The following is a 17,526-nucleotide window of genomic DNA, read 5'->3' on the forward strand; positions in this document are numbered from 1 at the left end:
TTGTTGAAGCACCTGTTTCATACAACTGTACATGTCATAACAGCATAAGTCCATAAAGTTTTAGGTAAGCTTCTTTCTATGATCATGCATCTTGCCATTTCAAGTAATGTTCGTTAATTCATCTCGGTGGTTCCATTTTCGTGTGGCGAGTATGGTACCGAGGTTTCATGTCTTATATTGTTTAGGCTTGTTATTTTTTGGAAGTCGTTTGACTTGAACTCTGAACCATTGTCCGATCTCAGTATTTGTATTTTGCCATTTGCGATGAATTTTTCACCAGCAAGTGTAGTATCGCTTTTATTTTTGACGAAGTATACAAACACAGCACCAGAGAAATCATTGGTGAATGAGGCAACGTATCTGTTTCCGTTTAAATCTGCTGGGTCTATGGGGCTGGCTAAGTCTTAGTGAACCAAATATAATATAGTAGTCGCCCATTTGTCAGGGTGTTTATTCCTACTTTGAGAAAATTTTCCTTGAAGGAAAATATGTCCTGTGGGGAGGAGGGTATAAGTAACACCATTTTTAGGGTAACCATAACGCAGTTTCCATTCATGTCTAGTAGGCGTACTTCGGCGTCTCTTCTTTTTAGTGCCATACTGCTAGTTTTTGTTCCATCAGCTAACTGCATATAGTGGTTTTCTGATTGGAATGTTTCAAAGTTTTTAAATTTCTTTGTGAGTTCAATGATATGAGAAGTGGCTCTTACCAGCAAGCCCATAGGTGATATTGGCATATGTAGTAGTTTTGCATTGAATTTTTCAGCAGCAAGTGTAGTAAAAGCAATATTACACTTGCTGCTGAATGTATTTTCTTTGCTATCTTTTTTTCATGCTATCTTTTTATTTGTAGCGACAGGACTCTTTCTTGTGAACGGTGCTTTTGCAATAGTTACAGCATGGTTTTCGTCTTTTGTCGTTGTTGGGACAGTTTTTGGATAGGTGATGTGCGGATTCACTTTTCTTGCTAGATAAAAAGTTTGCTCCTTTCCGAAATGATGCATCTGATGCAGGTCCTTTAGCTGCTCTACTGCACAGCACACCAAGGCTATATTTTTCTTTTCTCTTAGCCAGGTTTCTTCACTCTGGTTAACCTGTCTACTTTATTCTGCGATGAGACTAAGATGACAGTTACTGTCAGTCCAAATTCTCAGATCAAGTCAAATGTAACCACAAAACTGAGAAAAAAAATCAAAATATAATTAAATTACATAGCAAAATGAACTGATTTTATCTCCTAAAAATATTTTGCTACATAAAATATTTTTTTGAAATTTAAAATGTATTTCACATAAAATATTTCCCAGATTTTACAAAACTTTTAACAGGATTTCTTTAATTTTTTTCTTTGGTATTCATAAAAAGAGAAAAAAAACGAAAATCAAATTCAATAAATGCAACCAAAACTTGAAATTTATGTCTGATAGATAAGAGTGAAAAGTTTTTCTTTGTTCACATTAAACAACATTATTGCAATAATTCAATTATCCAAACTATCTCGACTGCGCACATTCAAAGCTCCTTTTGTGATTTTACGCTTCTTGAATGCTACTTTTGTTGCATCTCCACTATGTGATAAGGTGGTTACACGCTTCTCTTTAAATTTAACTTTAACAGGTTCTTCCGCTGAAAATTCTGGTAGAGGAATTTCTTTGGTTTCAACATCAGGTAGTTCATAATCAACTGCAGCTCTACAAAAAAAAAAAAAAAAAATGGTGGCTAAAATTAGGCAAATAATTTTATCAGATGAAAATATTTGAAATTCCAACTTTTTATTTATCTTCTTCCCCATGAGAGCAAAATTTAATGCAAAATTGGTTTAATGTTGGGAATTCAGCCCCCTGAGACACGATCACATGGCCCCCACATGCTGCATCGCTGATTCCAACGCTGATTCCATGGCCGTCCTCTTCATATTCTCTTATGTTGTTGCACGTGGACTCACAAGAAAAAACGCAGACTACGACATTTTCTGTAAATATCTGTTACACTCTGCATGTGTGGCACACAGTTGAGATTGGCCATGGAATTTGTTCCTTGCTAATGGAGTCAGAGATGGCTTCGTGGCCAGGTTTGAATCTCCCGACCGATAGTAATTGTGTCACCCTACACTGATGATTCTCGAAAAGATGAAATAATAGTGGCTGTAGGTATTAAAAAAAATTATTATTGTAATAATTATATATACAGGGTGGGCCAAAATAAGGGTCCTATCTTTAAATTTGAATAACTTCCACAAAATAAAAGTTAAACTCACCAAACTTTATGTGTGTGTAGACTGACCCTTCCGAGATTTTTTGAAATAAACAAAACAAATTTTGGCCAAAAAACACTTCTTAAAACTTACAAAAACTAAAGTATTGTTTTTTACACTGTTTTGAGTTTTTTAAGCAAAAATAATGTTTTCTAAATGGCCGCCGTTGGCGGCTTCACACTCTTTGGCTCTTTTTAAAACATTTTCCATAACAGTTTGCAACATCTGAGGACCTCTGGCTCTTATTTCTGCTTCAATATTTGCTTTCAGTTCCTCAATATTGTTTGTTTTATTGGCATAAACCTTTTCTTTGAGGTAACCCCATAAGAAGAAGTCAGGAGCTGTAAGGTCGGGTAATCGTGGAGGCCATTGAATTTCGCAACTGCGAGAGATAATCTGATTTCCAAATATACCCTGTAAAAGTGTAAGGGTATCTCTCGCAGTGTGTGCTGTGGCTCCATCCTGTTGGAACCACATCCTGTCAGGTTTGGCGGCAACCCACGGTTGCAAGAAATTTTGCAGCATTTCTCGGTAGCGGTCACCCGTTACTGTTACCTGATTTCCGGCATCGTCTTCAAAGAAATAGGGGCCAATTATCTCTTCAGCAGTAACGCCACACCACACCGTGCGCTTGAGTGGATGTAATGTGTGCTGCTGAATTATCCTTGGGTTCTCCGTACCTCATATTCGGCAATTTTGTTTATTGATGAATCCATCAAGATGAAAATGGGCTTCATCCGACATTATTAGTTTTTTGAGAAAATCGGGATCATCATTGGCCAAATCCTGGAGTCGCATAGCGTACTCAAGTCTTTTTTCATTATCTCGAGGTTGAAGTTCTTGAACTAGCTGCACTTTATATGGAAAATATCCTCTTTCTCTTAGCATTCTCCGAAGTGAGGTTCGAGAAATGCCAAGTTCTTTTGATCTCCTCCTTGTGGATGTGGATGCATCCTCCTCCAAACTTCTCTCCAATTCCTCGAAATTTTGAGCTGTTCGTACAGTACGAGGCCTACCACTTCTCGCCATGTCGGATATTCCTTGTTGGTCCCTAAAACGAGCAATAATTCCTCGGATTGCTTTTGCCGAAGGAGAGTTTCTGGTGTTGTAATGACACCGATAGATGAGTTGAGTCTCCGAAATCGACTCATTGGATTTAAAGTACCACTCTATTATGAGGGTACGTTCCTTAGGGCTAATACGGCTCATGCTTGCTTCGGAAGGGGTCCTTTACTTATTCTGAAAAAAAATTTTTTTAAAAATCAATAAATAAAAAAGTTATGAATTTTTAAAAATAGGACCCTAATTTTGGCCCACCCTGTATATATATATATATATATCAGGGCTTTACAGACAAATTTACCTTTAGTTAACCTTTGACAAGCAAATATTTTCATTTACTAACCAAATAGAATAGTTACAAGCCAAACCCAAATAATTTTATTTCACTCTAATGTTACGAATAAAGCAATTCCATGTGAATGTTTTATTTTCGCCAGGGAAAAATTGCTCACAAATGATGCAATGGTTTCACTTGCAACATAAAGCCCTGTGTGTGTGTGTGTGTGTGTGTGTGTGTGTGTATATATATATATGTGTGTGTGTGTGTGTGTGTGTGTGTGTGTGTGTGTGTGTTCTTTCGGTAAAATATGTTTTTTCAATTATATTTAACTCTTTTTGTATACTGTAATTCTTTTTGTTTAAAGACACTGACCTAAAAATAGCTATCGATATTAACCATAAAATAAACTTTTAGATGTTATCCTCAACTTAATTAACAAAACATGAATGATATGATAAACCTAATCAAACGTTATATGAACTCTAAATCCAATCATCCATACTCGGTGAATAAAACATCTCAAAAAGAATATCTAGGCTATCTTATAACAAAGAAATATTTAATAGTTAGAAAATATATTATAATGAAGTATTAGCTTTTTTTAATAGTGAAATTTAATATATTAAGCACCAATTTAATGAACCTACGGGTAGCAGGGATAGAAAAAGGATACCATACCATGTCATATCTTATAATATGGCTATGAGAGATCCTAGACATAACAATTCTAAAAACATTAGAATAGGCACTGATAACCCCAATCCAATAGAAGTACTCCAAACAAGCATCACGGGAATAAGAATAAGAAAAACAAGAGTGTACATAGTTTAATCCATCTTACAGCATGCATCAAAAGAATTCTACCAAATTCTTGATAGGTAGTAACTTAAGTAAGCTCATTACAAAAATACAGTAAAATTATCATTCTCAACCTAGCAAAAACTATAAGTTCCAATAATAATAATGCAAAAATAGATAAGATGATTAAGGAAAGTGGACAGGGTAACAGCCACAATACTGGAAATGAAACTCTCTGCAGAAACAAAATAACACTTTATCAGACCAAAAAAGAATTGAATGTCAATTCTTTTTTGGTCTGATGAAGTGTTGTCCCTGAATTGGGACTCCATTGAAACATGTATCCACATATGTAACCAATAATGTTTATATAATAAACAGACTATATACCAGCTCTTTCTTGCATTGAGCACTCTTTAATAATCACGCGAGTTACATCTAGGAAACCAATCGATACAACGAGTGTATATATATATATATATATATATATATATATATCTCCCCAGTCAATAATAAGATCCGATTTATCATCTACTATAAGAAATTACTAACTGCTAACTGAAAATTAAAAACAACACTTCCCGGACAACAAAGTCGGTCAATGAAACTAATGTAATCTACCAATTCAAATGCCCTTTGGGAGAATGCACCATCAACACGAATAGCTACATTGGACACATGACTAATACATTGTCCAGATGATTGACCCTACAATATAATTTAACTGAAGTATATAAAAGCATCCAGATTTTAAACAAACAATCAAAATTGCCTGAAGAGGACTGTTGAAACTCAGTCGAAAGTACTTGCAAAAAACAACCAAAAGAAAAAACAAATGGACAAAGATGACTATGGAACTTTCTTGCACAGATTCAACTGAGAAATAAGAACGACAATTTGAAAATTTTTTTAAATTACAAAAAAAAAAACTCATTAAGCAAGAACACGCCATGCTATTAAACAATACTTATCTGAATGAAAACATGCCGCCTAAATGCACAATTTATATATATATATATAGCAAAAAAAAAAAAAAAAGCAAGCAGGCTCCTTCAGTCTTAGACAGACTATGTATACCCACGAAGGGTTGCCTGCGGGTGAAATTTTTGTGGCAGGAGGTGCGCAATCTCCAATCACACCTCTCCTGAGACAACATTGTTAAATACCAGTGGCAAGTGAAGTACAGGACGACTGGAAACGAATGCTGAGATAAGCGGAGAGCAAATACAGCACTTAGAATTCCACAAATGGTCACCCATCTGGTACTAACCAGGCTCAACGTTGCTTAACTTTGGTGATCTGACAAGAACCGGTGTGTCAACGTGATTATATATATATATATATATATATATATATATATATATACACACACACACACACACACACAGAGGGTGAAATGATGAAGTCGTCGCCTTAAAGAAAACAACACTACAGCTTTATTTTAAAACTTATTAAAAAATCAATTCAGGTAACTTGATTATGTAGTAGCCACTGTAGCCACCTTAAGCCTCAATCACTGCCTTGAATCAGGTTCGGAACTGAGAGCATGCCTTTTCCACAAGTGAAGGCAGGAGCTCAGTGAATACTCGACGGATGGCAGCAATCAGGCTGGCTTTGGTGCTGTGGGAGGTCATGTTGGTGATTTTCTCGATATATGACCAAATCGTTGAACATTGTGTCATTTTTAGACATGGTAGAAGGCTTCTATCACTCTTGGGATTTGTACATAATTGGCCAACTAGTAGCTGGTCTGCAACAAAAAAAGTTTTTCATCAAATGGAAATAGAATCGTGTTGTTTTTTCTAGGTCAACAATTTTAGCGTTCACCCTGTATTGCTGCACTTATTAAATATTACTTTGTAAAGAATAATTAGAAAATAATATAGTTAAAAAAATTAAGGATTTTAAAGAATAAAACTTTTATCACTTTATATAAACTTAAATTAAAAGTTTAATATCAGAATATCTTAATATTTATATAAAACATAATAACTTATTCCTTGCATAATCACAACATAATGTCTTTAAAATATATTACTACTTAATGAGCATCATCATGATATTTAGAAAATATTTTCTAATATTGAATATTAATTCATTTAAAGTTTGACATCTGATCACATACTCTTCTTCATAAGTCACCCAGTCTCCATACGCTTTTCGAGAGGTGCAGGTCTCTACTCTTGTTCGATTATCACTTTCATCTCTTGGCAAAGGTCCTTCAATCACAGCATCGGATTGTACATCACCTTCCTTCTTGATCTCTTCAGATTCGGATTTTATTTTCACGTCTTCTTTTCTATTACTTGTGTCCTGTGAAAGAATGTTAAAAAATGATCACAAACAGAAGTTACAAAAAGTGTTTATAAAGTAAACAAGGGCCAACAATGCAACCACTAAAAGATGTATTTTAACTCCATAAATAAATTTTTAAATCTTTTCTCTAAATGTTTCTATGAAAAAATTAAAATCAAAACTAATGATAGAGTAGCACTACATTTTAAATGGCCACTTTATAGTTACCTTGTATCATCAATACAAAAAACAAAATAATTTTTCTTATTTTAATATTAAAAGAATAAGTGCATTCTTTACTAATAATGCATATTGTATTTATTTGTATCTCTCTTTATTATTGATGTCTCCATTTTGTTACACATACTATAGTATCTCGCTTATATTAGATTCAATTTTTTTTTATTTTAGATTGGAATTTTGTTTTATTTACTTTTTGATGTCAACATTATTTGGATCATAATTATTTTACAATCTTTTTATAGGGGATATTATTTATTTCTTAAATGTAGTTTATATTATAGATTAAATTAAATTTTGGTGCAGATCTACTATTATATTAAAGCTTACTTAATCAACGTTTGTTTCCCTAAGACATTTTTTCTGCATATTTTAATCACACAAAATACATACTAAAATATTCCTTGATTTTGCGATTGAATTATGTTTGAAAAATATCTATTATAATTATTCTACTTAACCATAATCATAATTTGCAATTTAATCACCAAGTAACCCATTTCTAAATTTCTGTCTATTACTCTTACCCTTTGTCACTCAATGTCAGTTTATATAAATTTTATCACTGATTTCTCTCTCTCTCTCTGCTTATTAATAGTCAAAAGTAATAAAACTAATTATCAAATAGAAGATTGTAATAGTCCATTATAATCACCACAGTATTAATACTATTTAACCTGTAAAGAAAGAGAGAGGGAAATCTAGTGAATAGAGAAAGACTCATTTTTAATTCTGTCCTCATTTTTTCAAATTTAACTGACTTTGAAAACTCACTTTTCTTCATACCAGCCAAGAGAGGAATTCTTGACATTCTGGAAACCTTGGAACTTTCTTGTCTCTTGATAATCCTTATTTATAGGAAAGTGATATTTAATTTGATTTGCTTCTATTCATTCTTTATAGGAATGAGGTATTTGATGTGATTTGGTTCTAAGAGTCCTTCCTAGTCTTTTGGTAGAGAATTTGATTAATTTACTGTTACTTAAGAGAGTGTGCCCTTGGAGAAGTTGTTTTTCACCACATTAAACTAACCATGTGCCCCATCTTGCTGCTGTGATATGTATGTAAATAAAGGGTGTTTTGTTTCTTTTTTTTTTTTTTTTTTTTTTTTTTTTTTCAATACCAGACATGGAATTCTTGGCACATTTTGATTCTAGAGTTTGGTTAACTATGAATTCAACCTTTTATTTTATGTGGTTCGGTTAAGTCTTAAGAGGGTTGGTTTATTTTTGGTTACTTTTTTCCTGATTCAAACAAACTAATCCAAGGTTAATGGGCGACCCAACAGGTCACATTTTTCTAATATTATAATAAAACAAATGTACATTTTCTTTGAATATTTAATGAATTAGTAAACACTTTATTTATGTTTTTTCTTTTACATCAAAAACATATATAATTAAATTTTATAGTATAATTATCAGATCTCATTTATTTCACAAAGCTCAAATTAAAAACCAACTAGAGTTGAGTACAAAAGACATTTAACAAAGTATTTAAACTGCTCTATATTTTGTCTGTAACACTTAAAATATTAAAAGAAAAATCTGAAATTACTTCTTGTGCCAAACAGTGAATTAACCCACAGTATGAATTATTTAGATTATGAATAAATATAAAGGAAGTGAAATAAAACGTAAATTTCAATACGTTCTTTTCATGTATACTTATATATAAAGTAAAGAGAGATTTTCCCCATTTCATTTCTATACAAAAGCTGACAAATCTTCTGAATAAAGGCCAATAATTGATGCAGGTTTTCAGAAACTATAGGTTTTTTTTACTCATTTTTATCAATTTTTATATTTAGTCCTGATAATTTTTTCACTTGAGATAGTCATACAGGAACTTGAAGGAATGTTCACGCTAATATTCATATCTTATTTACCACCCATGTATACTGGGAGATATTTCTTTATAAAACACATGTTGGTAGCACTGTTATTATTTTATCTTTCGATTTTGCTCTATGTTAGATAAACTTAAATAAAGAAATATACTTTTTCATATCTCAACAATATGTTTGATTAGTTACTCCAAATAATTTTTTTACATTATTGCTTGCTAGAGTAACAGATCAGCTGACTTATATTTATTGAACATTAAACAGTCGTAGAAATTAATAAGTCACTTACATTATTCTTACATAAACATTCATACTTTTTTTATCTTTATTTACTTTTAATACATTTTATATTACAATTTCTGAAACATACAAATTCGGTAAAAAAAAAGTTGATTCTCAACCAATTCTAGGAATATTAATTATTTATTTAACTTCTATTTTTTCATAAAGTATTGTTTTGTTTTTTTTAGAAAGGAGTCACCACTTATCAAGGCCCGAGGACCACTCGAGGATAAGAGTTAATGAGTGTATAATGGTCAGGGGAACATGTCAGTCATCGATAGTAGTGGAAATTTGATAAATTGGATTACTTAAGGGGATGGCTCATCAAGAATTTGTTCACATTGGACTTGAAAACAACCATATTGTAGTCAGTTGGAAAGCAGGAAAATGGAACAGAGTTCCACAGGCATACAGTTCTAAGAAAGAAGCTCTGTTCATGGAATCTACGTTAAGGTTAAAAAACGGTGGTAAAAAACGCATCGAAGCACAAGAACTAGGAACTCGTGACTTCTGGAAAATCTACAACAGTGTAGTAAATAATGGGCAATCAGCAATTCCCCCACTAACCAACAATCATGAGGTTGTTTGCTCAGCAACCGACAAGGCTAACATGCTTGCCAGTTGGTTTGCCTCAAACTCCACACTGGACCCTTCCAACCACACCCTACCTGAATTTCCTATGCGGACAGACGCCACGCTAGACGATCTACAAATCACCTCTGCTCAAGTACATGCTATCATAAAAAACCTTGACACTTCAAAAGCATGTGGACCTGATCTCATCCCAGCTGTGCTATTAAAAAAGTGCTCAGCTGAAGTAGTTTCAGTTCTCTCCAAACTCTACAACAAATGCCTTAATGAATCTTGCTTTCCGGGCTGTTGGAAAACTGCTTCTGTGGTACCAGTATTCAAGAATTCTGGTGAAAGAACTGACCCATCAAATTATCGCCCCATTAGCCTCCTCCCACTTTTTGTCAAAATATTTGAGACCTTAATTAACCATGCTCTAGTCCATCACCTTACAGATGCTAAGCTTCTGACTGACAAACAATATGGATTTAGACAAGCCCATTCCACAGCTAACATCCTAACTGTAATCTCTGAACGTATATACCATTCACTGGACAAAGCGGGGGAGGGCAGAGCAGTAGCTCTAGATATATCTAAGGCTTTTGACAGGGTATGGCATGAGGGTCTCCTCAGGAAGATTAGATCATACGGTATCACTGGTAGAATACTTAACATAATTAAATCCTTCTTAGATAAGAGAAAAATCCAGGTTGTCCTCGACGGTCGTACATCTAAACAATATGATATAAATGCGGGAGTGCCCCAGGGGTCTATCCTTGGACCTCTACTGTTCCTGATATTCATAAATGACCTCCAACAAAATTTCCTCTGAGATGGGTATATATGCTGATGACACCACACTCTATAACAGACATGACAGGAAAACAAATGAACACATCTAAAGAAATGGCAGAAACACTGGAAGATGACCTCCAATCTGTGGTGGAATGGGGACAAAATTGGATGGTCACGTTCAATGCCGCCAAGACTAAACTAGTTTCATTCAATAATTACAAGAAACTTTCTCTACCACCTATAGCAATGGCCAACGACTCTTTATCTGAGAGTACATCTTTCAAGCTCCTTGGCCTAACGTTCACAGGAAACATGAGTTGGAACAATTACATCGAGGGTATTGTCAGGGCCGCTGCAAGGAAGGTGGGCTCTCTCTACCGTGCTAGAAAACTACTAACACCCGAAAGTATCCTGTACTTCTATAAGGTCACCATTCGCCCATGTATAGAGTATTGCTGTCATATTTGGGCTGGTGCATCGGCTACTAGTCCCTCGCTCCTCAAAGAGAGTCGCTCCTCAAAAGAGAGTCGCAAATCTGATAGGCCCTGAACTGGCATCTAAGCTTCAGCCTCTGTCCCATCGATGAAACGTTGCATCCCTCTGCCTGTTCTACAAGTATTTTAATGGTGAATGCTTTGATGAACTGCAAGCACTTGTGCCCCCACGATGTGAACACCCTCGACAGACCCGACAGGCTGCAAAATCCCATCCCCACACTGTAGAGATACCTAGATGTAAAAGATCTTTCTACTCCAGTAGTTTCTTCCCCAGAACCGCTAGACTTTGGAATTCCATTCCAGGTCCCTGCTTCCCCAACTGTACTGACATGCAGAAGTTCAAGTGCAACGTGAACCAACATCTTGCTGCCCAAATCCCTACATAGTACCCCAGTAGTTGTTGCCCCTGTTAGAAGCCCCCTACACCAAAGTGGCAATGTGCCTTGTATGGGGTGAAAATGTAATAAAAAAAAAAAAAAGGTTTAGGCACAGATAAAAAGTAGGGGAAATTATTAATAGTGGTTTCAGCTAGACGAGTGTTTTTCGTGAAAGTTAGGCCAGGGAGACCATAGATTGGAGCTCAGATGAGCAATTCTCATGAAAATAACGATAAAGCAGAGACAGTCTCACGACGTCTCTTCTGTGGGAAAGAGGTTCCAGGCAAGAGAAAATGGCATCCCCCACTAAGCTACAAAGTCTATTTTGAACTCTGTCAAGGCAAGATAAGCTGCTTCTAGCAGCTCTTGCCCAGATGTGACAATAGTATTCCATCCTTGGATACACTTGGCTCTTATACATGTATAGAATAGCATCAACAGTGAGATATTTAATGGAGTGGTAGAAGGATCCCAATATTTTCCCAACAGCCCTGGCAACGAATTTGATGTATGTGTTCCATCTCAGATCAGTAGCAAAGGTCAGACCCAGAAGTTTGTCAAAACATGGAGCCCCCGGAAGACGAGAGCCATTCCTTTCAATTGATGCCAGACGGGGATCAGAGCATTGATGATGGACAGATAGAAGTTTGGTCTTAGATGCATTAAAATTAATCAGCCACCTCTTTCCCCATTGCACCATTTGCTCAAGATCAGAGGAGAGAAAATCAGAAAGAACTTAGTTGTTTACGGCCTTTGAAGTGTTGATTTTCAAGAGTTTAAAAATATTGAAGTGAAACATAGTAATTTCATTCATTATAAATGCTTGAATGATTCCTGCGATACATTTGTTGTGTTGTTTGGATGAACCAAGATCTTTCATTTGGATAGAAAGGATCTAATTATATTAAATATTCCCTCAGTAATACTATACAATTAATTCTCATAAAACCTTTGTGCCAGACCTTGTCAAAGGTTTTAGATATATCAAGATTAAACGCTATTGTCCTAACTTTATCTGCCTTATTTAGTGCATGGTATATACGTTCAGAGATAACTGTTAAAATATCCACATGTGATTGTCTAAATTCATACTAATTTCTGTTTCTTAGAAAATAAGTCAGCCATTTAAATGAACTACTTTGTGAAAGAAAAATCTTACTTAAAATAATTTCATTACCAAATTTTATTTCGTTATTGTTTTCGTTTGTATCCACTGGGATGCATAGAAAACAAGTCAGTCATTTTAATGAAATATTTTGTGAAATTCTTTTTCTATCTTATATTTATGTGCTATTCCTTATTAGCTACAAAATTATTTATATGTAGAAAATCAAACATTTGGATTATTTTAAATACTATACTTATGTTTACAACATTTTGGCCGATGTAAGCTTTGGCCTTCAGGTGCATCAGGTATCTGTTATGACAGAATTATTTACAAATGAACTGATTTATATACATAAATACCAGAAGACTAGGCATAAATGTGGGGTCTAGATTTGGTGAGCCAACAGAGCTTGTTAGTTGGCTAGACGAACAAACTCACACTTTTGTATGTTCTTGTTAATACATTTTTCTACTCTATTTCTGAGTTTTGTTTTCTTTGTAACACTGACAAATGATGATTTGAAAGTATGTGCTCATGAAAATTCACTAAAACACTGGCGAACGTAGATTTAATCATGAAGGGATACCCCCCAGCTCAATAAGTCCAGTTAACTTTGCTGTAACACAAGAAAATGAAGAACGAACATACCTATAATATTTGGCGACTAATTGTGAATTCAACATGGAGTCCAAACACAGTATTTTTTTCAACTGTAGCACTGAGTAAATCTCCACTAAAAACTAATAGAGTGACTACAACACTGACGTTAAAAAAAAAAAAATAAAAGAAAACATCTTCGCATTCACAAAAAATACCAATCACTAGATAATGTAACAACGAGCTGTAACTAAGTCAATATTCACAAAATATTAGAAAAAAGATGAAATTTTTTTCTTTTCTCATCTATTGTTAAAATCTTCAACAAATTGTCACTCTAAAAAAAGAGATATTCCAAAACAGTTTTGGTTTGTGAACACTTTTTAAAATAATAATAAAAAAAGAAAACAACTACTTTGGAGGAAAAAGTATTGTTTCCAAGGGTGGTTTGGAGTACAAATTAGTGGGAAACGAGTTACTCCTCAGCTGTTCTAAACAGTTAAAACTGTCAAACCAAACACGGTTTATTATGCAAATTGGAAACTGCTGAACATAATAAATTTGTGGATTTTATTTTGCCACTTTTGAGCTATCTTTCACCGATATGCACTTTAGGCTTGAAACAGACCACAAGCCCTTTTTAACGATTTTTGGGTCTAAAAAAAGGACTACCCACATTTACTGCAAACTGTTTAAAATGGGGGACCATTTTATTAACTAATATAGACTTCAAATGTTAATTCTGATTCAAAAGGAGCCCCTCGAGGACTCAGTAATCACTGTATTGCACATAAACAGTGAAATTAAAACAATGATATGCACCGCAATCTGAGAACTACTGGTGACCCTTTAAGAAATAAAGAGAGAAGCAATGAATTTATCAAAACTACAAAGCAGAAATTAGCCCAAGAGGATTTTATTTGAGACAGTGAAAGAGTTATTATCCCTAAAACTCTGCAAAAGAGAATACTTAAAAATTTCCACATAAGCCATCTTGAAACTAGGAGGATGAAATATCTGATGCAGTTTCTTTACTGGCTGCCATGAACTAAGATATCACCAATATGGTTACAAAATGTAAAAGGTGTGCCTTAGCAGCAAAGGCACCACCCATTACTCAAACTCTGACCAAAATCCAAATGACCATGGTCCAGGATACATAGAAACGTTGTGGGACCACTAGAGGATTTTTACTACTTGATAATGAGGATAGTTTCTTCAAATGGCCAGAGTTACTTCGATATAGGAAACTTATCACAGTGGTAGCCATTAATTTCCTACATGAGCTATTCATTTGCATTGGTGTTTGTTGATTATGACAATGCCACTAAATTCATTTCTTCAAAGTTCAAAGAATTCTGTGAGACCAAATAAAACATCTCACAACACTGCAATTTCATCCTAGGAGCAACGGCCAAGTCGAACGTTCTGTGGACACACTAAAAATGCATTAAAGAAGGCATACATCTTGCCCACAGAAAAGTCTCTACAACAGTTTCTTCAAGTTTATAAGATTACATCAAACTCTAATACACTAGCAAAATAGAACCTTTACTGTACCACTCTAAAAGTACAGCCTTGGAGATAGTTTACTTCAAGTACTTTAGAAATAGCATTTCCTTTTCGGAACTGGAGAAGATACTACAGAGGACTGGTAACATTGTCTAGATAATCCAGAGCCCAAAATTCAAACAGAAAAAGCATATGAAACAAATACAGAAACATAAGTAAGGATCAAGATGATTCGCTGCAAGAAGAAGTAGAGGTTATTGAAACCATCTACAATACATTTAATATGGAGTCTCTTCAAACCACACCAGAACCACAGTGTTCTGGCAGAAAATGGAAGTTCACAAACTCATGGTCTACCCAAACAGAAAGAAATACTGATACACCTTTTGGAGTAATCAGCTTGGAAAGCAGTGGGTGTTCTAATGGAATTATCAACAAATAAACTGATCCATAAATACTGGAAGACAAGGCATTAATGTGGGGTCTAGATCTAGAGAGCCAATAGATCTTGTTCATTATTTAGATGAACAAACTTACACTTTTGTATGTTTCTACTCTATTCCCATCTTCTGTTTTCCTTGTAACCCTTCAACTAAAGTTATAACAGTATCATTTTAAACTTGGAAACCTGCATGGAATTTTAAACTGAATCCTTTATTTAATCCACTAGGCAGATTTTTTTTCATTCTATCAACTTTAACAGTATTCTGCTTGTATTAATTTATGTCATTCTTAGTTATTGTTCAACTAGAAGGTTCTTAAGTTTGAAATTATACAGCCAAAGAAGATTGGAAGTTACATCGGCCAAAATGTTGTGAATTTAATAATCAAGACGAGTCTGAATAATTTAAATAATAAAAATTAACAATCCTCATTGAAACATAAAACTGAACAATTCAAAATCAATATGTATATTAACCATCCTTTCCTCATATAAATTAATATTTTGTCGCATCTATAATTTTTTTATGAATGAGTCACCACTTACCAAAGCCAAAGATCACTCAAGGTTAATGAGAGTATCGGTTGGATGATGAACAATATGATAAGATTAGGGAAGATGGGTAAAATGGGCAGGATTTGATTAATTAATATTTTATAGCTGGGAAGTTCTTGGAAAAAAATTCTGTTTATGAAAGTTTCACTTGGTTTTAGGCACACAAAGGAAGAAAGGAATGTTCTTGGCTGTTGTATTTATAGGTAGATGATCTTTTGCTCTGAATGTTTTACAGAGATGAAGCAGAGATTGAAGCTCGATCAAACACCTACACTGAATGGTGTATTAAAAGAAGGTCAACAGTGTAACTAATACAAGATATATTTCTTGATTAAAAATTAAAAATAAAATTATCTGAAATAAGAGGTGAAAAAACTTAGGCAGCACTGTGACATACTTTTATTTACAGACACTAATCTCCATTATAAGAAGATATATTGTATACACATTTTATTTTGCTCTCTTCCACATTCATACTAAATATACATTTTTTATGGAAATTTTTTTAATAGAAATTGCTCAGACAAGACATGAAGTCACTTGATGTAAGGTAAAAGTAAAAGATGATTATTGCAAAGTCAAGAGATCTTAGTCTTAAAAAGCAAGGGTTATAAGCAGGAAGAAAGTTCTACAAGCCTGTAGTTCTTAGGAAGAGACTACTATATTATAACAGGATATCAAAACAACAAATTTGTGAAGACCACTAGATCAATGAGTTAAACGAGCTGGAATACAGGGAGCAGGGAATTGATCAAACAATTCTGAAGAACACATACCATAATAGTATTTATAGAAAAGACTGAAACTGTGAGAGACAGGTTGCAGAAAAGAAAAAAGGGTAGGATTGACCAAATTACAGATACACTTATGAACTTTATCAAAAACCTGCAAATGGGACAGAAATTTACCAGCTCAAATATAAAAAAAGTACTTCATATATGATCTGATAGTAGATTTGTAGAGATAGAAAATAGTCTCAGGTGTGATAAAGTGTTTAAAGTGATAGAAAGAACAGACTTTACAAGAAGCAGAAAGAACAATGGACCTAATGTATAAACTCCAAAAAAGATTTGATGAGAAAGAAAGACCAAGAATTTTCAGAGTCGATTTCTCCTCAAGAATAGATCCATTCACGAAAATCTTTGGAAGAAAAGGAACAACTTACAACTGAAAAACACAAGCTGGATTAAATAGAACAAGCCATTGTACCCCAATCCATAACTGAATTCATGTCAACTTCTAAATCCACTGTATATGTCAATATACAGAGAATCAACATCAGAATAGAGAGTGGTGTCATCAGGTGTTAATCTTCTGAACAATATTCTCTAGATCATTGATATAAAGAAGAAACAGTGTTGGGCCTAGAATATAACCTTTGGAAACATCAGTATTGAGAAGGAAAGAGATGAGGAGACACCATCCAGAGTTACTTGGAAGCTTGGATAAGAAAGAGAAGACTAATTAATGTTAAGCACCTTACCACTAATACTATAACCCTGAAGTTTGCATAGAAAACTAAAATGCTATACTCTGTTGAATGTCTTCAAAATATTAATTATATTGGCTCTACACTATCCTACACATTTTACATGGACAATTGCACCAGTTAAAAAGATTAGCAGTTGAACCTTTCAAAATCCTTATTAATAACATGAGTAGACAGTTACGTAGGTCACTTACTTCGATCAAACTAGTCATCAACATTTTTAAAGATCGAGATAATAGAGGACTTTTTCCAACAAAAATGGAAGCAGAATTGAGACAAACAGAGACTGAATAATTTCAAGAAGATAGAAGAAAGTTCACAAGCATAGTGTTTGAGAATAAAAACAGAAATTAGACTAGTCAAGATCAGAAAGAACCCAAACAACCATCTTTGTAGTAATGATAACAGAGTCAAGAGAGAGATCAGTTTTTAAAAAAAAATTAAGAATAATAGCACCAGAATTATCAAGAGAAGAATTGTTAGTAAAAATATGAGCAAAGGAATCAATCTTATCCTTAGAAGATGAAA

At 34.1% G+C, this 17,526-nt stretch overlaps 1 protein-coding gene across 1 annotated transcript in view; it reads right to left on the reverse strand.

Moving 5' to 3' along the window:
- Nucleotides 1-1,394: 1,394 nt before the first annotated feature.
- The window catches only part of LOC145259159 (WW domain-binding protein 4-like), a gene marked incomplete in the record, with an annotated part of 109,238 nt that continues 93,106 nt past the window's right edge, over nt 1,395-17,526 (reverse strand). Inside the window, 2 exon segments of the mRNA XM_080116887.1 lie at nt 1,395-1,690; nt 6,519-6,706. Coding sequence (XP_079973013.1) covers nt 1,480-1,690; nt 6,519-6,706 — 399 coding nt within the window.

Source organism: Euprymna scolopes, chromosome 34 (assembly GCF_053919585.1).
Source record: "Euprymna scolopes isolate OS-2025 chromosome 34, ASM5391958v1, whole genome shotgun sequence".
NCBI classification, from domain to species: domain Eukaryota; kingdom Metazoa; phylum Mollusca; class Cephalopoda; order Sepiida; family Sepiolidae; genus Euprymna; species Euprymna scolopes.